General features: G+C 45.7%; 1 protein-coding gene and 3 non-coding genes across 4 annotated transcripts; all 4 read right to left on the minus strand.

Moving 5' to 3' along the window:
- Positions 1-5586: 5586 nt before the first annotated feature.
- Positions 5587-16127, minus strand: RPL3 (ribosomal protein L3). Its single transcript, XM_067559510.1, has 10 exons — positions 16081-16127; positions 14875-15067; positions 13827-13995; positions 12704-12839; positions 10952-11138; positions 10278-10438; positions 8915-9016; positions 7415-7510; positions 6708-6827; positions 5587-5703 (listed from the first exon to the last, which is right to left on the minus strand). Exons 1-10 carry the CDS (start codon positions 16081-16083, stop codon positions 5659-5661), a joined length of 1212 nt encoding a protein of 403 aa, XP_067415611.1. The 5' UTR covers positions 16084-16127; the 3' UTR covers positions 5587-5658.
- Positions 6249-6341, minus strand: LOC137160934 (small nucleolar RNA U83B). The gene has a single exon (XR_010922002.1). It is a non-coding gene; the product is annotated as a small nucleolar RNA U83B (small nucleolar RNA).
- On the minus strand, positions 10708-10800 carry LOC137160933 (small nucleolar RNA U83B). The gene has a single exon (XR_010922001.1). It is a non-coding gene; the product is annotated as a small nucleolar RNA U83B (small nucleolar RNA).
- Positions 12840-12887, minus strand: LOC137160935 (small nucleolar RNA U82P). The gene has a single exon (XR_010922003.1). It is a non-coding gene; the product is annotated as a small nucleolar RNA U82P (small nucleolar RNA).
- Positions 16128-22640: the final 6513 nt, after the last annotated feature.

The following is a 22640-nucleotide window of genomic DNA, read 5'->3' on the forward strand; positions in this document are numbered from 1 at the left end:
TGCAGATCACCCCTACAAACTGAATCCGAGCTGCATGTAGGGACCCCAAGATTAGAACAGAACAAGACACTGCAGATCTGGAGTGAGGTGCATTGGCATAGCTAAAGCAGGAGTGTGCAGGAGTGGAATAGCAGGGCAGGACTGCAGTGTGTTTAGCAGAGCGCCACGTGCAAGTTACAATGTGCATCCCTATTTCGCTCTATCCAACTGCTATCACCCTCCTCCCCCGCATGGATTTGACTCCATAATCCCATATCTGAACAGAATGGAAATCGTCTAAGCCAGTGAAAAGGCTGCCCTCTAAGCCAACCAACTGCTGTGTCAGATCAAGCCAGCTGAAGGCAGTGGAGCTGCCCCTTCCTTCTTCCTGGTGATTCCTGCTCAATTCAGAGCTGGTATTGCTGAGTCAGTAAAACTTTGTGGCAGTTCCTCCCAGGGAGGGTGTTTCAGCCATTCACATGTGCAATGTACCTTCTGATCAAGATGGAGTTGGGAACATCCTTCAGCTTTTCCTCACCACCTCAAAGCCACAATTTATGTCAGACCATCAGGTCAAATGTTTAAGGCCCTTTCCCAGGGCTAACATGGAACAGTTAGTGTTAGCTTGTGAGAAACACCAATACCTGAGCAAAATACCCTTGGGAGAAAAAAGCACCTTTAGTTTTCCATGCTCCATCTGAGCAGTCACAAGGGATAACAAAGACAGTCAGCACCCTGTACTCCTTGGGGGCCTCAGTTCCACACTAAAACCTGCCCAGTGCCCATGCCTTACTGGAGAATGTCCATGCGCCAACACTTTCCTGGGGGTGATCAGAATGATCGGTACCAGCCTAATGAATATAAGAACCATGTGCCAGGTCCATATCCCACAGAGCTATTAGCACAGCTGGACAGATGCTTCCACAAGAACCAGGGACAGAATTAGACCAAGCAGATACTGCCACATGGTCCTTTGCATGTAGCTTTCACATGCACACAGTATCCCCACAGCATGGCACAGAACTGATAGCAATTGCCATACAGGAGCAAACCAATGGTCTGTCTAATCCGGTAGCCCATCTCCAATAATGGGCAGTAGCAGTTGCCGTTCCAGAGGCAATGTGTAAAACTGCCACAAAGGACATTTAAGTGATGCTCATGGTGGGAGCTGCTTCCCTATTCCAGGGAAAGTAGTTAGTAGATTGCCAGCGACCTAAAGCACATGGGTTGATAAACCTTAAACATTTTTATCCTAGCACAATTCCAGATGGTAATGTTTAGTCCTATTTTTGTACGCTACTGAGTAATTTGCCTCCATTTAAAAAAAGAAATCATGATGATGAATTAAAGAGAAATATAGGGGAGATTTAAAGAGACCGAGCAATGACTTTGCAGGAGGGAGTTTCCAGACAGTGACAACACAACTAAAAATGACATCCAAATAGGAAGGATGATAGAGGAACAGAGCAGATGGAGACCAAGTCAGAAAGGGCTGGGTGGAGCCAGTCTGCGAACAATTCTGAAAAGCAAGCGGGCGGGGGTTGATGGGAAGCCAGTGAATGTGATATTGGGAGACCTTGGGGTATAGAGGGAGCCAGAGAAGAGAGGACAGATGATTTTGTGGTTAAGACAGTGGCCTGGGACTTAAAAAATCTGGGTTCAGGGACATAGCCCATTTTTCATTACATCTTTGTACAGTGCCTAACACAGTGGGGCCCTGATCACAGTAGGGGCTACTATAATATAAATAACTATGAAGAGGACAAAGCAGCAGCATTTTCAAACCTGCCCAAACCAAACTACACAAAGTAACGTGTTAAATATATATTTTGGGTTAAACCTGTGCTAGAAAAGAGCCACATGCTGCGTGAACCCAACCTCAGCCCCCTTGGGCGTATTAATAAGCTCCTCTTCCACATTAAGCATATTTGAAGCTCTCCATCTGTCACTGTGATCAAAGGCAGAGGCCTGGGTGAAATGCAAGAGCATCAGCTGGGCCACTTGTGACGCTAATCATGAGAGCCAAGACCTCAAACCTGAGCCCTCTTTTACCCCTGAGGCATCCTCAGACACTTTTAATGTCTTCACTAGAGATTTGCAGCTGCTTTTTGATTCATCTCTAAAAAAGGGGAAGAGCTTGGAAACGGGCCGCTCCTGGCCAGGTGTGCCTCAGCAAGATAATAAAAATGCACTAGTAGCCCCTTCCTGGAGCGGTCTGAGCTCTGCACCGCAACTCATGTTCTGCCTGTCTGGGACTGCAGGTTCCACTGACCTCAGACCGGAAGCCTGAATCCCAGACCTTGTGCCCCAGTGTCTGGATTCCCACAGCACTCAGAACAGAGGAAAGTAATGCCCAGTGATTAAAGTAAAGTGCTGGCAGTTAAGAGACAGGGTTGTATTCCTAGCTTTACCAGACTATCAGATCTTTTGAACGTCATTTATAGAGGGAGAAGCTATGCCTCAGTTCCCCACTAAATGGAGATAACTCCTGCCTGTTTCACAGGGGGGAAAGAAGTTTAATTAATGTCTGTAAGGTGCTTGGCAAGCCTCAGAAGGGCTAAGTGTTCAATTCTTTTAAGAGGGACTTGCATAACAGAGAACATTGAACATGAGAACCGCACATTGTAACACACTCTCACACAAAAACCAATTTGGTTTCTGCCCGGCTTGCCAGCTCTCTGAGCTCTAGGTTTCAGAAACCATTTGTTATCTTCACAGCCAAATCTCCTCTAGGCTGAACCCAGAGAAGCCCTGATCTGTGACCTCAATTGATTGCTGTCTGTTACTATGGAGACTGTGTTCTAAACACAGGATGCAGCCTTTACTGCAGAATAAGGAAAAGCTAGGGGAGAGAGCTCTACTAGACAAGCCTGGGCACCAAGGGTGCAGACTGCCTACTAGCCCACTTAATTCTAAAATAGCATGTTCTAGTTTGCCTCAGCAATCTTCTCATTGTATAGATTACCCTGCACTTCTAAGGTATCTCCCATGATACCCAAAGAGCTTTAAAGCATGACAGGTAGGGAAGTATCTTCTCCCCATTTTAGAGGGAGAAACAGGCACAGAGATGTTAAAACCTGAGCCTCCTTACTCACAGCCCTAACTCCCAACTGGCTCAAACTATGGTAAGGAACTCATGCATCTACACTGAGCATTCAACAGTCCACAGCCTCCCCTACTGTCAATTTCCTCTCACCAGTGCCTGCCATTATGACAGGCTTAATTATTCAGCTCCAGAGGGAAGAGCACCATCTTGTGACACATCTGTCCATTACACTCTTGTCAAAGCAGACCTGCAGTTTGAGGAACAGGCTTATAAATCAGCTGTAAGGGATTTTAAAAATTAGGCTTGAGGCTTTTTACTCAGGATGAAGAGCTGAAAATATATATTAAAACTCCCATAGAAATACCAGAATTTGATGTCAGCTCTGGTCTTCCCTCATTTTGCTATAACTGAGGTCTGACAAATGTATACTGGCTTCTCAACTCATACGCCTCTGAGGAGGCTGAATCTTTAACAGACATTTTCTCAAAGGTTATTAGCCAATGAAATTAAATAAATAGGAGAAGTTTGACTGAAAATCTCTTCTCTCAATAGCTCAGCTCTTGCTGACCCCTTGTGTTGTCAATTTTATTTGTTTTCTAGTCACCAGGGCCTGAATTTTACAGATTAAACAAGTAACATTTTGTAAAAACCTTACAGGTCTCTCTTTTAAAGAAGGAAAAGCCCATTTTATTCCCTCTTTGCTGTTTATCTTAACTGAGCTGTAGCAAGTTTAGCAACAGACAGGGTCCCAAATGTCTCCCTTTCATGCTTTTTTCCCCATCTTACTAGGAACAGTTGCCACACCAGATTAGGTCTACAAAGAGCAGTTGCTAGCCTTATTCAATATGGGATTAGGCCAGTGGCTCCTACCACTGCAGTACATTCAGTTGTGGCCAGTGCTGTATGGCTCAGAGGAAGTAGTAATTTACTATTTCCTCTATAGTCTACAGGCAAGGAGGAAAGTTTCTTCCTGACCTTTGACAGTGATCAATGTATGCCCTGAAGGATGAGAATTGATAAACTTAGACACTATAATACTTTGATAAGCTGCAGTGCTTTCTTAGCTGGTGTCACTGGGGTGCCCGTAAACACAGTACTTATTTTAGGTGCAATACATGCACTTATGCCATCAGCAGGGGATAATTCTGGATGGTTTTAAGTTTCTATCAGTCAACACTTTTACCTGACTTAAAAGAAAAAGGAAGCTGTCTAGCACTCCAGCTGAACACTTCCTATTCAAGAGGATAAGAGTTATTTTCAGTGACACAGTACTAGCACCTGGCTCTTACATAACAGAGCATCAGACTTATGATGCACAGCTCAGTGTCTCTTCTTTTCCTTTCCCCCCCTCCATTTATCAGGAAGTCAGACTGACATGGAAGTGACACCCTTCCTCTCACACAACTGTCTGGAGGAAAAACCTTTTAAGGACTGGGCAGGGGACTCAGGAAAATTAAACTGTCATTTCTTTGTATCTGTCACACTAATCTCCCTACTACTCCTTTAGTAACAGGCAGTGTTCACCTCCACAATATAGCATGCAGGACAATTATCCTTGCTCCCACTTAGGTGTTAGTAATATCAGCTGTTACCATGGAAACTCAGATTGCTCCAGTCCAGCCAGGAAGTAGATTTTTCAAGTCATTTTAGATTCTAAATCTGGAAGTTATTACAATTTCAAATCTGCAATTCAAGAAAGCTTTGCATCTCTTCCAGTTCTAGAACACAAGGGAGCCTGGTGCCCTCAGATTGTATTCATGGCCTCTCCCCAATTGTTGGAGAACACACCCATGGAAGGAACAAGCCTGTTCTGCTTCTCCCTTCACACACCAGTTACTGCTGGCAAGCCAGAGTATTTTGGCTGTTGACTCACTAAAGCACCCTAAAAAAATCCTGAGTGACTAGCATAAAGGGGACCTCTGTAAAGAACATGGGGGTCAATCTAGTTCCCCAAGGGCAGCCCTTCACCATGGTTTTAGTCACCTGTTAGGAGTCTGAGGGGCGTAAGTGCCATGGAGACTAAACTTACTAGATGTGGCCACTCCAAGGCAAGCTTAAGGCATGTGGAAACCGCCCGCAGCATGCTCTGTGGAGAGATTACGCTGAACACCAGGGGCTGTCTCCTTGGTACCTTCTCCAAGGACTAAGTTTATAAGAGTTGCCATAGTGGATCACAACAGGGTTCCAGCAAGTCCAGTTCCAGCACTGGCCAGTTCCAGATGCAGAAATCTGGAAGAGGGCAATTATGGAATAACTCCTTCCCCATAGGGGAAATTTCCTCCTAACCCTCTCAAAGGATGACTTATGTCCTGAAGCATGAGGACTTCTGCTTTTAGTATCCCAGATCCCTGTTCACACATTTGGAAAAGGTTGGGGAGTTTGTGGCGGTGAGCAATTTCCCTTGTACTGTAGGAGATGCAGTAAGAGCAAGGTCCTGTAAGGTAGCATATGAAGCCTTAAGTTACCACGGTGACCCAACTAAAGCTAAATATGAATAGGACCCACAGCAAAAGCTAGATCAGATTTTACCCAGCCATTCATAAAGCAAGAGACAAGATGGGTATTTTTGAAAATATTTGTAGTTTTATTTGTCTTGAGGCAGGCCCCAGAGCTGCACAGGACTGTTCCAGATGTTAAGCAGTCTCCTCTTTAGCAATACGATCTTTCTTGAGTGGTCCCTGCAAAAAACCACAAATAAGCAGTTATCTAGCAGAACTGACCATCTCCCCAATGTTGGAGACCACATCATCCCCAATCCCACACTGTGGAAGGTTACTTTTGCTTTGAACCAAGAATGAAGACAATGATCACAGGTCTACTTGTGGTACAGATTTTTGCTTCAAGTTCATCCACATACAAAGCTAGCAGCAGAACTAAGAACTGAGGCTGATGAAGCTAAATTACCATGCACCATTTCAAATTAACAATTTAAATATAAAAATCTGGCACCACCTACTGGCAAAGCTATCTTCAGAGCCATCATCATTGGCTCCTCTTTTTGAGGAAGTACTAAACAGTTTATAACTAGCTCCCCACTTCTTGAAACAATGCAGTGTTAAATGGTGGATGAAAACTTACTCAAGTCTAGTTTTTGCTGCATTAAAAAGGTTCAAGGAGTGACCAGAGATCTGCTGCTTCTCACCAACAGATCAGATATTCAATGTGCCAAGAGTACAGACAGGATGCTCTACTGTCTGCAGCAACTTGAGCACTGTTCCCTGGAGCTGTTCTCAGAAGGAAGGCAGTGTGGAATGTCTCCTTATGCATATTAGACACTGTATACATGGCTAGCCCCATGGCCTCCTCATGGAACAGTCCATATTCCAGAGTCTGGGCAGCATCCAAGCTGTACCCAACTCCAGTAACAAGCACTATACATCGATGAAATGAGTCCACAATCAAATGCAAGTCTGAAGTTTGGAATCCTGTGGGAGGTTCATCTTTTCAGCTGGATAATTAAACAGCCTTTGAACAAACACCTGAGCTGTGCTTCATGAATGTGTGTGCGCCCCATCAGCAGGTAATGTGACCCAATGGCTGAGTTATTAACTGTAATTCTCATTGTGAAAACAGTGTCTTGGTACCCACTTCCACCCAAGTCTGCATAGAAGCATGCCTCTGCAGCCAGACAATACAAAAGTATGCACTACAAAGCGGGGCTCCAGGATATCAATGCCCTTACCATGAAAGCCTTCTTCTCCTCCACGGTCTGGAAGCGGCCATGACCAAATTTGGAAGTTGTGTCAATAAACTTCAAGTCGATCTTCTCCAGGGCGCGACGCTTTGTCTGCACAAGCAGGGACTATGGGGAAGAGACTTGTTAGAATGTGGCAGCCCAGTCACCAATTTTAAGCATATGACCTGCATTCCCCTCTATCATGTGCTACAATTGGGTACTTTTGAATTTTTAAGGGCAACGTGCATGACTCAAGCCATCATTATAACAAGGAGTTGAAGAGCCTGGTAACAGGCTGGATGCTCTAATGGCACTGCCAGCAAGTCACTCAGTTATCACATCAACTGAGACAGCAGTAGTAGGAGCACAGGAGATGGAACTGTAACCTCAAGTTCGCATCACTACGCAGAAGGAAAAGCTGAGCTACTGTACAAGAGACAAACTACAAGAGTCCTCCAACCCAACAACAAACAGGACATAGCATTCTGAAGAGATCAATAGCCCAGCTAGTCCAGTGCCCATTGCTACACATTTCAGAAGAGCAAGTCACTAGAGTCAGGCAGTGAGAGTCTCCCGTGGTAGGGCAGCATCACTTCCCAAGCCTTCTCCTTTAGCTTGCTGTGGAAAACCCCACTCTATCAAACAAGACTGTTATTGTGGTAAGGGACTCCTCCTGGCTCCCTCCCGCCTCCCAGTATTCCTGTACTGCTCACCTTGCGCAGGGTTAGGACTCTCTTCTTGGTCCCGACAACACAGCCTTTCAACATGATAAAGTCATTGGTCACTTCCCCATAGTGGACAAAACCGCCCTGAGTAAAGAGAGGATGGTTGAGCATGCTGTAGCAAATACTGGCCTAAACTGAACAGTGCCTTGGATTTTGCCAGTGCTGTGGTTCCTGTACAGCACATCCACTGGCTCTGACCCCTGTATGCCAGCAGATCCTCCTTCCAGGGAACCCCCATACTGTAAGGAAGTCCCTGGAAGCATAGGTACAACAGCCCTGCGTAGCCCCAGACATGAAGGGCAGACTGGAAGAATGGCCAGAGCTCCAGCTATTTTGTGCTGCTGGATGACTCTATGGGCAGCTGTTGTAGCACAGCATAACTAGAGCAGCCTCTGGAGCTTTATTCCGTTTGCCCTGGTATGTCATTGGCTCTGACAATGGGATTATGCTTCCCGGCAAGCCACAAGCTACTTTTCACTTAGCTCTTACCCCACCTTTCCACTCCTCCTGCCTGGCTCCATATTGCTCCTCCACTGTGCACAGCTGGCACATTGCTATGGCTCATCCCCTAAAGCAGACAGCATGACTTCTAAATACTTGGCCACTGAGCTTCCTAAGACTTCCCAGAATCACAATCTGGCTACCCACTTTGCCCTAAATGAAATCCCCCGGCTTCCACTGATATTCTCTTCACTCAGGAACTAAAAAATTTCAGACATGACAAAGCAAACATTTCTTTTAATTTTTGGCTAAAATACACTGTTCAAGGACTCTGAGGGCCTACTAGTTGCCCACTGCTGAAAGTCCACCATTAATGAGCCACAGCAACATCACAAAGTGTCATGGAAGTGAAATTGAAAGCTTCTCCAACTGAAAACAGCAGAGAATTTTAGGCTGATAGAATTTATCCACACTGAAAACCACACAGGACAACTGTTTTTCGCAAGAAGTTGCTTGGGGATTCTAATGTCCAAGAGTGGTCAGGACCTTGATAGAGGGGGCAAGCCTGAAATCTAGACAACTTTTAAAAACTTAGAATGTGAGCTGAAGCCCACGAAAGCTTATGCCTGCTGAAATTAAATTTGTTAGTCTTTAAAGTGCCACAAAACTCTCGTTTGTTTTTTTAAAAACTAGTTATGTTTCTGGTTACACCTGGTTGAGTCCTCCTTCCAACCCTTGTGGCTTGTACAACAGGTGTTACTTGTACGTAAAAAATTCAGACAAGTCATTTTTAAGTTAACAGCATTCTCAAGTTGCAACCAAGTGATGCAATACAGCTCAGCAATTCACAGTACAATACTGTTATACTTGTTCAATACTGATAGAGAGGACTGCAACTTAAGGAATCAGTAGAATTTCCTGCACTACCCGAGTTTTTCCTTATTGACTAGACTGGAATAAACTCTGGTTTATGAGACCACAGTCCAAGATTGAATTCTCATACCCTTCCCACACACCAAATCTTCTAACAGCTGGAAAGCCACTCACCAGAGGGTTAATGCTCTTGTCGGACAGATCGTAGTCAGTTGATGCATTGTTTTTTATCAGCTTTCCATCCTTGATTTGGTAACCTTGGCCAATCTTGTAGACCTAAAACGACAAAAGGAGAATGCTACTTCGCAAGTGCTGGGAGAAAGGGCTTGACAGCAGCAAATAATCTAAACTGGAAACAGTAGTTCAAACCCATGGGGAAAAGGATTTTTGTTGAGCACAAACAGAGGAAAGTGGAAAACAAATCAGGCTGTGTTTAGGTGCCAGCAATTAAGAGCCTCAATACTGTATCATGAAGCTAATGCCTCATTCACTGCACTTTAGCTTGTCACTAGGGCACCCTATTAAACAAAAATGAATCAAAAGTATTTTAACTTCCTGGGAGCTCGTGTCCAGAAGTTCTGGCTACTTATTTCCATTTCATAAAAAATCCTTACTTTCAATTATGCTGAATTCCCTTTGATTTCAAACTTTTCATTACTAACTGCAACATTAGCTACAATGGTGATAGTATCACAGCATGTTTTACGTGAGGGGGATAAATGATGGGGAAAGAAAGGGTATGTCTACAAAGCAAGAAAACCCACTGTTGGTCCATGCCAGCAGACTTGGGCTTGCAAGGCTATTGCTGTGCAGACCTCTGTGCTTGGGTTGGAGCCAGAGCTCTAGGACCGGGTACCAGAGCTTGGGCTCCAGCCTGAGCCCAGAAGTCTACACAGCAATGAAACAGCCCCGTAAGCCTGAGTCAGGTGGCATGGGCCAGCCACAGGTTTCTCTTTGCCGTGTACACATACCCTGAGTGATTTGCCCAAGGTCACAGCAAGGCAGTAGCAGAGCCAAGAACTGAACCCAATTCACTGGACAACCCTTCTCTTTTCATTGTGACCATTTATCAGCTTCTCCTACTCAAACTGGTTTGCTGGGCTGTTTGCTTGAATACAAAAGCTTACATTTTAAACTCATGTTTGCTGGTCCTAGGCACAGCTTGAGCTCACACTATAGACCACTCTCCATTCAGCTTTAAGGCTGGTTACAGGGTTCTCTGTAGAACCCTGATCTTTAATAAAGATTAGTGAGTTTTGTCCCTTCCTGCCCTTGTGTCTAGCAGCCCAGGGCCAAACAGTGCGGGATGCAGAAGTGGCCATTTTCATTAAACCAATATGCTTGCAAAAAAAGTTGCAGTGCTGGCAAGTAGTAGTAAGCGGAGGACACAATTACTTTGCAGGGTTGCTGGCTCCAAACTCCAGTCAAACAAAAAACCTGAACTATAGTCTGATACTGCAGAATCAAGCAAACTTGAGTGTGACCTTGACTATCCAGCTGGGGAAACCAGGCACTTCAATGCACATCTCAGATTTACCTTCTTATTGATTTCTGTACGGTGGTGGTAACCCTTCTGACCTGCTCGGGCCACAGAGAAAGCCACGCGAGCAGGATGCCAAGCGCCAATGCAGGCTACTTTGCGCAGACCCCTGTGGGTCTTGCGGGGCAGCTTTTTGGTATGCCAGCGGCTGGTAACCCCTGAAACAAGAAAATGAAACATTATAGCACTGTAGGACCGTGATAACTGTTCAGCTCTGGCATGTGCCTTCATTACACAGGTGTTTATAATTAACCAGGGACCAGACTGTGCACACTGTTTGTGGCTGTTGCCTAAGGAGAAGTGTGTATCCTTTCAACACTAACAGAAATTCAGATCAGTGTACCAATTAAGGATGGGTGTCATGAATAACTGCTCTGCATGAGACCCAACCACAGCTGCCCATGTTTTTCTGAACTGCTCCCTGGGTGCTGTTCTCAGAAGGAAGGCAGCATGGAATGATTCCTCATGGATGTCGGATGCTGTGCCCAGCACGTATTCCATGGCCTCATCATTGAACAGTACACTTCTGAAGTGAAAGCAGAGATCCCACACACCCTTGCCCTGGTATATAGGGCAAGCGTCAGAAAGGTGATTACAAAACTCCTCACTAAACTCTGGGTTCTGGTCCCACTGAAGCCCTGGAGGAAACAAGAGGCAGCCATGACACCTACCTTTGTATCCCTTGCCCTTGGTGACTCCAATGACATCTATCATCTCATCCTGGCCAAAGACAGTCGACACAGGCACCTGCTGTTCCAGCTTCTCCCGGGCCCAATCCACTTTCTCAGCGATGGTGCCACCATTCACTTGGATCTCCATCAGGTGAGACTTCTTCTGCCGCAGTGGAAGCAAACGCATCTGGAAGACAGACCTAACATTAGCTCTACTATAACCCAGACACAATGCTGAGATCTCTAGTATGTATTTGTCTGAGATTCACTTCCTGGGTCTGATGGCTTTTTCCAACTCTGCTGTATCCCATTCACAATATACACAGTGCTCGAAAGACTGAAATCTAAAGATCTTGGGGGGGGGGGGGGGGGGGGGGGCGCGTGTGTGTGTGTGTGTGTGTGTGTGTGTGTGTAAAAGTTATCAAGGCTGTACAATGGCATAAGTGGACAGGCCTAAGTATCTGGCAGCCAGACCATCCAAAGGAATGAGAGGAAAAGCAGTAGAGAAACAAGATGGGTGAGAATCTTTTATTGGACCAACTTCCATTGGAGACACAAGCTTTTGAGCTTACACAGAGCTCTTCAGATAAAAGCTACAAAAACATTGAATGTAAGAAAAACAGTAGTAATACATGCCTCCCGCTGCCCTTACAGCTGGTTGTCAAGCTGAGGATCTAAAAAAGGGACTGAAGATAAAGCCTGCTGGGATTGGATGACAGTCTAAGCAAGTTCACATCAGTTCCCTCCCGTTCCCGCCCCCTCCAAATGTTCTCTACTATATTTGGGATAAGGGGGACTGACATCTAAAATGCTGTCAGCAGCTGCATCTCTCCCTTTGCTGTCTGCCACAAGAGGCCATCTTTAACATATGAAAAGTCTTGTGACCAACACAGCTTCCTCTACTTATTGCCAGGCAGGAGATCCTGTTACATTTCTCAGTTTGGAAGTATTTGGCACTCATGCAGGTTGCAAAGGGGCGGGGGCGGGGGGCCCCCACAGCAGATCTTCACACTGCTCAGCAGTGACCCCTCTAGATGATTAACAAAAGCCACTGATGGGCTCTGCAGGAGAGCATTGCCCACATATTCCTTGGTCTGAAGCTGCCAGTAGACATCCATTTTTTAAAACCAAGTGAAGTAAAGGATATTTCCCAGAGGGCCAAAGTATCCCAGGACAAGAGGATAAAACATTCAATCCTAATTAGAGAGCAGAGATCTAGTGGCCTGAGCACAGGATGGAACCCAAGAACTCAAATTCCAATGCACCAGGTTGCTGTTCACATGTGTGTGTATATATATGTGTGTCACAGAGCTGGCATGTAAACTAAGTTTCCACATCTGTAAAACGGGAACAGGGTTCTTTACCGCTGAGGGGTACTGTAAGGATTCATTAGTTGTTTGCATAAGACTTTGAACTGATCAAAAATAATACCATATCCAGTTTTTATACTGTGCTTTTCATCAGTAAATCTCAAAGTGCTTTACGATGGAAAGCAGCATCATTATTCCCATTTTCCAGATGGGAAATCGAGGCACAAGAAGGGAAGTGACTTGCCCAAGTTCACCTGCAGGCCAATAGCTGAGCTAGGAACAGAACCCAGGTCTCGAGTCCCAGTCCAGTGATCTATCCACTAGGCCACATAGGCAACAGTTTTGGGGGACAGGGAATTGAGGGAAGCAATGGAGTGAGCCTGCACAGATTCTCTGTACCCCCAAGTCTGAGCCCTCTTTAGGAAGGAGACAGAACACTCACCTGAGTGTGAGCTATGACACGGATAACCTGACAGTACTTCTTCATGCTACTGAAATCCTTCTCTAGCTGCTTTTTGCCCTCCTCATCCTGCCACTTCTTGCAGTACTTGGTGAAGGCCTTCTTCTTGGACTTGTGCCTTCAGGAGCAGAGCAGAAAGATGTGTGGCTTAGCCCTTCATCAGCCCCCCAGAAAAGGGGGTGAGCGGAAGAACTGCCACCTGAGTTGGTTTTGGCTCATTGCCAGCTTCTAAGGAAACTTTTCCACCAGCAAGCGGAGCCTGGAGCTCATCAGACAGAGGCAGGGTTGCCAGAGCTGAGCGGAGCTACCATGAATTCATCCAAAGCATATTAAAATACAATATTAAACATTCAAAAAAATATAGCGCAGTGCTCTGCAACAATACAGTGACTATCAGCTGATTATTTGTGGCCTTAAAATACTGCTGAATTGCTCTTGCCTTGGTTCCACATCTACTAAGGCCTACATGTTTCAACCTTGAGCTATGGTTAATGGTAAGAGGACACCAATGCAATAACCAAACACCGTTCATGCATTCATTTGGGGACCACTTCTCCCTGGTTGTGTAGGAAGTTCATGAAGAGCATCTAGGAAAAATCCGTCCTAATTCCATAGGCAAAAGAGAACCTGGGGACATCCACTGTAGCCCTATTCTCAGAGTGAGAATATCTGAAACATAGCAGGGCATGGAAGAGTGATCAGAAGAAAAAAGTCTTCTCCCCTTCCCAGAGAAAGTGGGACTATGCTCAAGACTTAACAATAAGCACCAAAGGTGATCGCTTTATGCCCACATGCAGAGAAAACGCTACGCCTAGTGTGCTCATGCAGACATCAGACAAGTATAAACACCTTGATCCCCAACCCCATTATAAACTGCACTTTAAAACTGCAACTAGCTGGAATAGTGCTTGTATATTATTATGTGAGGAGACAAATTTCAGCTTAACCCCTAGACCCCCAAGGGCCAATCATTGGCTGTGATGTTGGAGAAGAGAACAGTTCAGACTAAACTACAATACCATTATGGTCATTCAACAAAGCCAGCAACACAAGAGAGTTTCTGAAGGCTAGATTAAGTGAGGTCCCGCTCCTCCATGTTTCTCACCAGTTCTTGTAGAAACGTCGTTTGCATTCATCACTGATGTGCTCAGCAAAGATGGTCTTGAAGGTGCGGAGGCCACGAGGAGTCTGCACATAGCCCACAATGCCCACAATGACCATGGGAGGGGTCTCCACCACAGTGACTGCCTCTACCACTTCCTTCTTGTTTACCTCTGGGAAGGATAAAGCACATTGAACCAATTAGCTCCACAACATATGAACCCCCTCCCCAAAATATTGAGGGTCCAGTGATGCACAAAAGGTCTTCATACAGCTAAAGTCAGCAGGCTCCAAGGGCCAGGGGACCTTGATTAGCCACCTGCACTGAGGCACCCTGAGGGTATAGTGGTGACTAGATGCTATACTGAAACCAAACATTGGCTCTAGGGTGTAAAATGGAGAAGTCATTCAAAATGAGCTGGGTGGTGGCTGATAACACAGAACTACATTCAGGACTCGACAGTCATCAAAAAGCACCAGAAGCGATTTCTTTATGTCCGCCCGTCGAGAAAAGATCATCATAAGTAGCCTGCTACAATACAGCTCTACCAGACCAGCACATTTCTTCGCAAGTCACCCCACACCACAAGAACAGCAGTTACAGAAAAATAAGACACCAACAACCCAATGGGCATGAAGTCTGGAACTGGCAAAGAGGACCTATCCCCCTAGCCATTGGGAACTTGCTTTTATAACTAACAACTGGAAAAAACAGCCAAGGAGCCAATGTAAACAGCCACAAGGACTCAGCAGAAATCAGACTGGGACTCAAACACTGGGAGCCACACAGAATCATAGAATATTAGAGTTGGAAGGGACCTCAGGAGGTCATCTAGTCCAACCCCCTGCTCAAAGCAGGACTAACCTCAGCTATATCATCCCAGCCAGGGCTTTGTCAAGCCACAGCTTAACCTCTAAAGATGGAGATTCCACCACCTCCCTAGGTAACCGATTCCAGTGCTTCACCACCCTCCTAGTGTCTCTTCCCACTGCCTCAGTGTAAGAAAAAAGGTTGCACAGTGACAAGATAAGAGCAGCAGAGAAATACATACTGGATCCAGGCCTGTCCACTTCCCGGACAATGTGGGTCATGCCAGCCTTGTACCCAAGAAAGGCAGTGAGGTGGATAGGTTTGCTGGGGTCATCCTTAGGAAAGCTCTTCACCTTGCCCCGATGTCGACGGCTGCGTTTGCGGGGCAGGAAGCCAAGGGATCCATGTCTAGGAGCGGAGAACTTACGATGTGACTAGAGAGAAAAAACAAAACAAAAAAAACCACACCTTTAACACTCATGTTGCCTGAGGGACTAATTTGCCCCAATGGCATGCTAGTTGCTGTCTCTTGCCTTTGAGATAGCCATTACATAGGCATACCAGTATGTCCTGTTTTCTAGACATCCCTGCCCTCCACACCAGCTCTCCTGTTTGAATTTTAAGTGTGTTACCATTTTAGAATGGTGCATCCATCAGTGCCTTACATGTGTTAACCATACCCACCTTTTACATCCCCCAGTACTGTCACATATCAGATTTGTTCAAATGACTAAGGAAAATGTAAGGACACAATGCAATGTTTTTTTGGAGAACGAGGGTCTGACCCTCCAAAGTGTCATTACACCTTCCACTCAGCTGCCAGGCTAGCAGAAGTCAAAAGCTGTAAGAGCTCATTTTAGCCCTAAAGTCAGCATATCAGATGGTGAGGTACACGGCTGAGTAAGAACGTGCCCTGCCTGTCCCTTTTCAGAGCAAAACCACGTGAGGAAAGTGAGTCAATGCAGCTGAAGCCTCCCTCAATAACCTTTGTGCTGCATCCCAGCTGTATCCCGATCTCCTGAAGAGTAAGACGACAGAGGCAGCAGCACCCCGCTAAAGGTATAGGACCGTCCCCGGGAAGCGGACAGGACTCCCTTCGAGCGTGCTGTAAAGCCCACCTGCTCCAGGCGGCTCTCCCCGAGCCTGGCCCCGAGCCATTCCCCCCCACCCCCGCTTTTGGCAGCCAGCACGGGAGAGCCACCTACAAACGCCTCTAAACCCGGCCGCTCTGGGTTCTCTAAGCCCCGCCAGCGACCGCCTCTCCCGCCCGCTGCACTCCCCGGCCCGGTTCCCCGCGCGCCCGGTAAGCGGCTGGTCTCCAAATGGGCCCTGCGCTGCCTCCAGCAGGGTCCCCGGCGCAGCTGGGGGCCGATCCGGAGGCGTCCGGGGCCAGGACAGCGGAGATGCCCGCGGATGGCGATGCCCGGACCCGCTCTCCACCACCTACCATTGCACCCGCGAGGCGACCGAGCCAAGTCGGAAAGGGAAGAGCAGGCCGCGCGGGCGCTATTTATAGCCACTGTTACGTCATATTACGTATGGGCGTACGACCACCGTTGCGCATGCGCGCGCACGTTACAGTCGGTCAGTGCAGTAACAGTAGACGGCGCCGGCGGAGAACGTCGGGAATGCTATTGCCACTGCGTCTGTTAACGTGACTGAGGCCTAGTCAGAGCCGGGGGGGGCACCTGGGCAGTAACGGGAGCCACGCTGTGGGGAGTGGGGAATAGCTTAAAGTCACCGCAGCCTCCCCGTCCCCCCACCCCAGCTCCTGGGAGGGGGTAGAGGCAGCTTGCCAGAGCCGGAATCCAGAGCTCCTCCCGCCGCCTCAACCGTCCTCAGGTCACCGTGGCGCTCAGGGTTGGTGGGAGCATGACGGGAGGCTGCTGAGTTGGGCTGGGAGGCGGGTGTCTCCTGCTGAGGCAGCTCTGGGTCAGGCGTGCCCGAAAACAGGCCTAAAGCAAGGCGGAGAGCTGACATCACCCTCAAAAGATGGGCCCTGTTATACCCAGAGCAGGCCGGAAAGCAGGTGCTCCCAGCACCCTGCAATACCCACCCGCAGCTTCAATACCCTGTGAGGAGCGCTTAATAAACACCGAAACAGCCACCAGAGGATGTTCAGTTGTGATGGGGAGCTGAAGGAGGACTTGGGTGGTTGGCAGACATTGGGTCATGCCATGGAGGATGTTGAACTAGGAAAGGAGAGCACTGTGCCAAGACAGCAATGTGTGGTGGCCGAAGTTAATTTGTGCCACCTAGTACGTTTCCTAAAATGAGAATCTTAAACTACCCAAATTAAATTGCTGCACCATGGAATTGGAATAGGAATTGCTGCACCCAGTCAAATTTGTGATCCAACTAGTCCAGAATCCTGTCTCCAAAAGGGCCAGCATCAGCTGCTGCAGAGGACGGTTCAAGAAACCTCCCAGTTAGCTCCCATTAAGAGCTAAACCTAATCTCCACTAATTAGAGACTGGTTTAAATTTTGAAGCAATACTCTTTGTAAACTTTGACAATAGAATCATAGAAATGTATGGCTGGAAAGAACCTCAAGAAGTCATCAGGTCCAGCCCTTTGTACTGCAACAGGACCAAGTAAACCTAGACCATCACTGACAGATGTTTGTCCAGCTGGTTTTTGAAAATCTCCAATTATGTGGATTCCAGAACCTCTCTTGGAAGCCTATTCCAGAGTTTAACTACTCTTATAGTTAGAAAGGTTTTCCTAATACTTAATTTAAATCTCCCTTGAAGCTGATTCAGCGCATTACTTCTTGTCCAACCTTCAGATGTTTTGGAGAACAATTGATCACAGTCCTCTTTACAACAGCCCTTAACATATTTGAAGACTTAACCCCTTCATATCCCCCTCAGTCTTCTTTTCTCAAGACTAAACATCCAGTTTTTTTAAATCTTTCCTAATAGATCAGATTTTCTAAGCCTTTTATCATTTTTGTTGCTCTCCTCTGGATTCTCTCCACATCTTTTCTAAATTGTGGTGCCCAAAATTGGACACAGTACTCCTGCTGAGGCCATGCTGAGTAGAGCAGGACATTTACCTCCTGTTTCTTACATACAACACTTCTGTTAATACATCCCAGGACGATATTAGCCTTTTTTACAGCTGCATCATATTGTTGATTCATATTCAATTTGTGAACTGCTATAACCTCTGAATCCTTTTCAGCAATATTACCACGTAGCCAGTTACTCCCCATTTTGTAGTAGTGCTAGTGCATCTGATTTTCCTTTCCTAAGTGAAGTACTTTGCACTCGTCTTTACTGACTTTCATCTTTTTTAATTCAGAGTAATTCTCCAATTTGTCAAGGTCCTCTTGAATTCTAATCCTGTCCTCCATAGTGCTTGCAACCCTTCCCAGCTTGATGTCATCTGCAGATTTCATAAGCATACTCTCCACTCCATTAGCCAAGTCATTAATGAAAATATTGATTAGTACCAGACCCAGGACTGACCCCTGTGGGATCTTACTAGATACGTCTTCTGAGTTTGATAGCAAACTGTTGATAAATACTCTTTGAGTATGAACTTTCAACCTACTGTGCATCCATTTTATAGTAATTTCATCTAGGCCACATTTCCCTAGTTTGTGGATTCGAATGGCAAGTGGACTGTGTCAAAAGCCTTACTAAAACTAAGATATATTACATCTACTGTTTCTCCCATGCACTATGCCAGTAACCCAGTCAAAGAAGGAAATTAGCTTGGTTTGGTATGATTTGTTCTTGATAAATCCATGCTGGTTATTTCTTACAACCCTATTATCCTCCAGATGCTTACAAAATCATTGTTTAATAATTTGTTTCAGTATCTTTCCTGGTATTGAAGTTAGGGTGACTGGTCAATAACTCCCTGGGTCCTTTAGGTACTATGTTTGCCCTTCACCAGTCTTCTAGGACCTCACTTGTCTTCCACAAGTTCTCCAAGATAATTGCTAACAGTTCCAAGATTGGTTCTTATAACAGAATATTATCTTTATCCATATAAATGTTCAGTCACTCAATCTATTCACTTTCTTCTATCACCAGCTTCCATTGCCTTTAAGTTGATCCTGCGTTTTCCAGCTGCTAGTGTCCCCTAGTATGACCCATCATCACCCCTCCTCTCTGATGCAACAGATTGTGGTGTCATCACCCGTCATTTGAGGGGAGTATCCAGAACCAAATATAGGGGACAGATGGCAGGGCAGAACATTACTGTTGAGATGAGCACAACCCCACAGCTGAGGCGTTGGGGTTTTAGGATAGTGAAGAGGAGGGCCAGAAAGGTTGGAGCTCCATCTGTGAGTGAAGGAGTTTACTAGATACAGAGCAGAATGGACTGGGAGCTGCATCGAGTCCACCTGTTGCTACTCTACTTCATGACCTATTCTATCTTTGTGAACATCTACAAACCACTGTTCCATCCCCTCACCACTATAGTGGGCCTAGTGTCCCAATGGGTCATTGCCCAGATGATCGGGCTCTTCCTCCTCTGGCGCTGCAGCCTGGAGATGGCAATTGCCTTGCTCTTCATTATGTGCAAGAAGCTCTGGGCTGAGATACTAGCAAATAAGGCCCTACGGCAGGCCCTTGCAGCAGCCAAAGTCTCCTGCCTTCACTTAATAACCACCCTATTGCACTGTGGTAAGAGATGTGCTATGCGCCTGCTGGAGCACCTGAAACAAGTGGCTTGGGCAACCTTGTCATCCAGTGCCCAGGGGGCCCACCATCATCTGGTTGCATTTTTTCTGGAGAACAGCGAGGACTGTAAGACAGTGCTGCGGAGAGGCATACGGCAGGCAAGCATCTCGCTCTTCTTTGGATTCCTCGATGGGGTGCTAGAAGTTTCCCACATGTCAGCACTGGCAGCGAGATATGGAATCACCCACATTTTCCACTATGCCAGGTCCACATGGAAGCCTGCCTCAGAGGACAACAACTTAGATGCCATCACTTCTGTCCTTCCACCTGCCCGAATTTCCTTGAGCAACCGCTTCAAGGGCCCTACAGTCTCAGTCCTCAAAGACTTCCCCTCATCCATTGACATGCTTAAATTTATGGTAGTCAGTGAGAATATAGGCAGAGGGGCTGCTAAGTATCATTTGGAGGCCACAGACTTCCCTCTGCATGTAAGATTCCAGAGCTACATGAGAATGCGAAAGCCATTTTCTGTGCTATCCAGAAGCACTACAGTGAGGCAGGTCAAGATGGCCTGCATGGTCTTCATTATACTCTACCTCTCCATACTCTCTATCATTGTCCAGTGAGTCACATAAAGGACCAGCTCATATATTGTAGTATTGTATTTATGAAAGATGTCCTTGCACTACTATTTGAACCCTGTTTTTGAGGGGAGGAGCTTAAAAGCACAAGGTGTGTAATGGCATCCTGATTTAGATGACGAGATAAAAGTTTAGAGGGCTCATATTTCCTGAAGGGTCATAAGAAATCCATCAAGGAATGAAGAATGTGTAGAGTGAGCTATTAAGAAGGGAAAGCAGGAAGTGGGATATAGTGTGGTGGGAAGCCAGAGAGAAGAGAATGAGTAAGGGAAGAAGGTGAGTGGGGGGGAGGGAACAAGGGGCGGGGGCAGAGAGAGAGGCAACAGACCATGGAGGACACTGTGAGAGTAGAGGGAGCAAAGAGGAAGCAAGGAGGAGGGGAGAGTAAGAAGAAATGGAGGGAGAGACAGGCTCAGAAGAGAGGGGAGGAAAACAGAGAAGGTACAGAAGAGTGACAAAGGGGATAAGATACAAAAGGAAAGAACAAACTGGAAGAAAACAGAGAGGTAGAGAGAGATGAGGCAGGGGCAGTTCAATGTTTGTGTCCATCCTAGTTATTGGCCTCTCTCCAGAGAATGACAACATGGGGAGCAATCTGTACCAAAGGGGTGTGTGATTCTTTTGGCAAAGGTTGTTCTGTGCTCTACAGAGTTGGGGGTATCTCAGTTCAGTCCTAGCACAAAGATGGTCAACACTGCAAAAGCCTCCATCACAACTGGTATTAATTGAGTCTCTGCAGCATTCTGGCGATGAGAGCAGCAAAAGAACAAAAAAGCCACACAAACTCTCTCCTCCCCCCATGAATGGAGAGAAGAAAGGTCTTCAAAGGTCAAAAGAATTAGGACTGAGTAAGCAGCACATAAGGAAAAAAGAAGAGGAAGATAGTCTCAATAGCCAGGCAGTCCTATTAAAAACCATTCAACCAGTGTCTATTGGATGGCATTTATTTTTGCTACAAGTTAAAATAGATATAAGTTAGACACACTCTCCAGAGATTTTTTGCAACTCACCCTGTGTGGGGTTTTTTGGCCAGTTGCAAGTGTGGCCTTTGGCATTGCAAAGTTTGGCCATCCTTGACTGTCTCTAGGTCTTTCCCCTCTCTAATGGTGTGATTCTACATTATTTGATGGATGACCCTCCATAAAGGTGTGTATTGTATAGGGAAGCTGTGTGGGTGAGGTTATTTCTCATTTTATAGAGTGCAGTTTGCATGGTGGCATGAGGAGTAAGGAGCAGCTAAAGCCTCTAGAATATCTGAAGTGTTTGTGCAGAGGGAGAACTGGAGGGCAGGGACTGTTTAAGCCCCCCAGACATCTTGATATCTTCCCTTTTGGGCAATATAATTAACAAGCATCTGAACAGAGATGACCTCCTTCAGTTCTCTCTTGCCTATTCCTTATTCTCTCTATCCCTCTTACCTTTCTTTCTCTTCACCTTGTCTCTGGAAGGGGACTTGCCACACTAGCTAGGTGGAAGACCTGGCTGGGAACACCTGCTGTGTAGGCAGCAGAAGACCTACGAGGCAGAGGCTTTTGGAGGAACCAGGCAGGAGGTCCTGTTTTGACTGATGTTGAACTGTGTTTGTGCCTGAACAATAAATGCATCTCTGGGAAAATGGAAGGGACTACTGATTCTGGTGAGAGCTTCACTCACGTGGCTGGCTAGTAAGTTGGCCCTGGCTTCCTTGAGAGTGAGTGGGGAAGATGAGAAAGATGCACGGTCCATTGCTGAATTTGGCAAGACCCTATTATAGTGGCCTTAAATTGTGTTGGCGCCTTTATGCAATGTCATTCCATGATGTCGTGCAAATAAATTTGTCTTGCAAATTTAAAAGGTGGAAAACCTCCCACATGAAAGCTGCTGCCTTTAGATGAACCCTTTCAGAAGCTCTTATAAAAAGTGCAGTGTGCGCATGACATGGTCAATAGGTGATTCATATGATAAACTGTAGCTACTAATTGGTAGTTCGTTAGCTGAATGTGAGAGTTCAGATTTATTTGTTTTTCTTCCATCATGACACTGAAAAATATATGTTTTCCACTATTCAGGAAATATCACTGGGCCAAATCCCGAATTGCTTACATAAGAAAAATCTCAGAATCAGAGTCAATAAGCATTTTCTTGAGTAAAGTCTTCGAAATATGACTCAAGAGAATTAACACACAAAATACTTTGTGAAGTTTAAATAAGGTCACTGTTATGCCCCCATTTCCCAAGAAATACTGTATTAAAAATATTAAGCATTTAAAAGTATGAATGTTGAACAATTAGAGGAAGGTAGATATTCAAATATGTTCATAGTACATACAATCTCCTAAATAAGTTTACACATGTAATCATTATATTACATATTCCAGATCAAGCTTAATGACACCTGAAAAATGACACAGTGATGTGGCATTAGAGTTAAGTTTTAAAAGGTTTGATCAATCGCCTTCACACTTTCAGCATACACTAGAATGTTTTATTTTTAAGTAATGCACAAAAAAATAATTTTCTTCTGAGGTTATAAGGGAAATGAATACTGGGACTAAAAGTGTTGCAACTTTTAACTGAATAGCTCCATATTCATGGTAGTTTATAATGACTTGTACCTCAAAAAATTGCCTAATTTCTTCTACTTTGCAAAACGATACAGCAGATAGTACTTAGAGACTGTAACAAACAAAAGAAAACACCCTTAGATTAGATAAAAATTTATAAGATAAAATAGATCTAATTTCTTA

The sequence above is a fragment of the Emydura macquarii genome, unplaced genomic scaffold (genome assembly GCF_026122565.2).
Source record: "Emydura macquarii macquarii isolate MOO-44397 ecotype Brisbane River unplaced genomic scaffold, CSIRO-AGI_Emac_v2 contig_2205, whole genome shotgun sequence".
In the NCBI taxonomy this organism is placed as follows: Eukaryota; Metazoa; Chordata; order Testudines; family Chelidae; genus Emydura; species Emydura macquarii.

Bases quoted from the DNA above. Each gene is read 5' to 3' on its own strand.
- RPL3 (XM_067559510.1), bottom strand. The intron at 12,840-13,826 runs GTGAGAAACATG...CTGCTCCTGAAG, and splicing joins CGACGTTTCTACAAGAACTG to GCACAAGTCCAAGAAGAAGG. The intron at 6,828-7,414 runs GTGAGCAGTACA...TCTTCCCCATAG, and splicing joins GAGTCCTAACCCTGCGCAAG to TCCCTGCTTGTGCAGACAAA.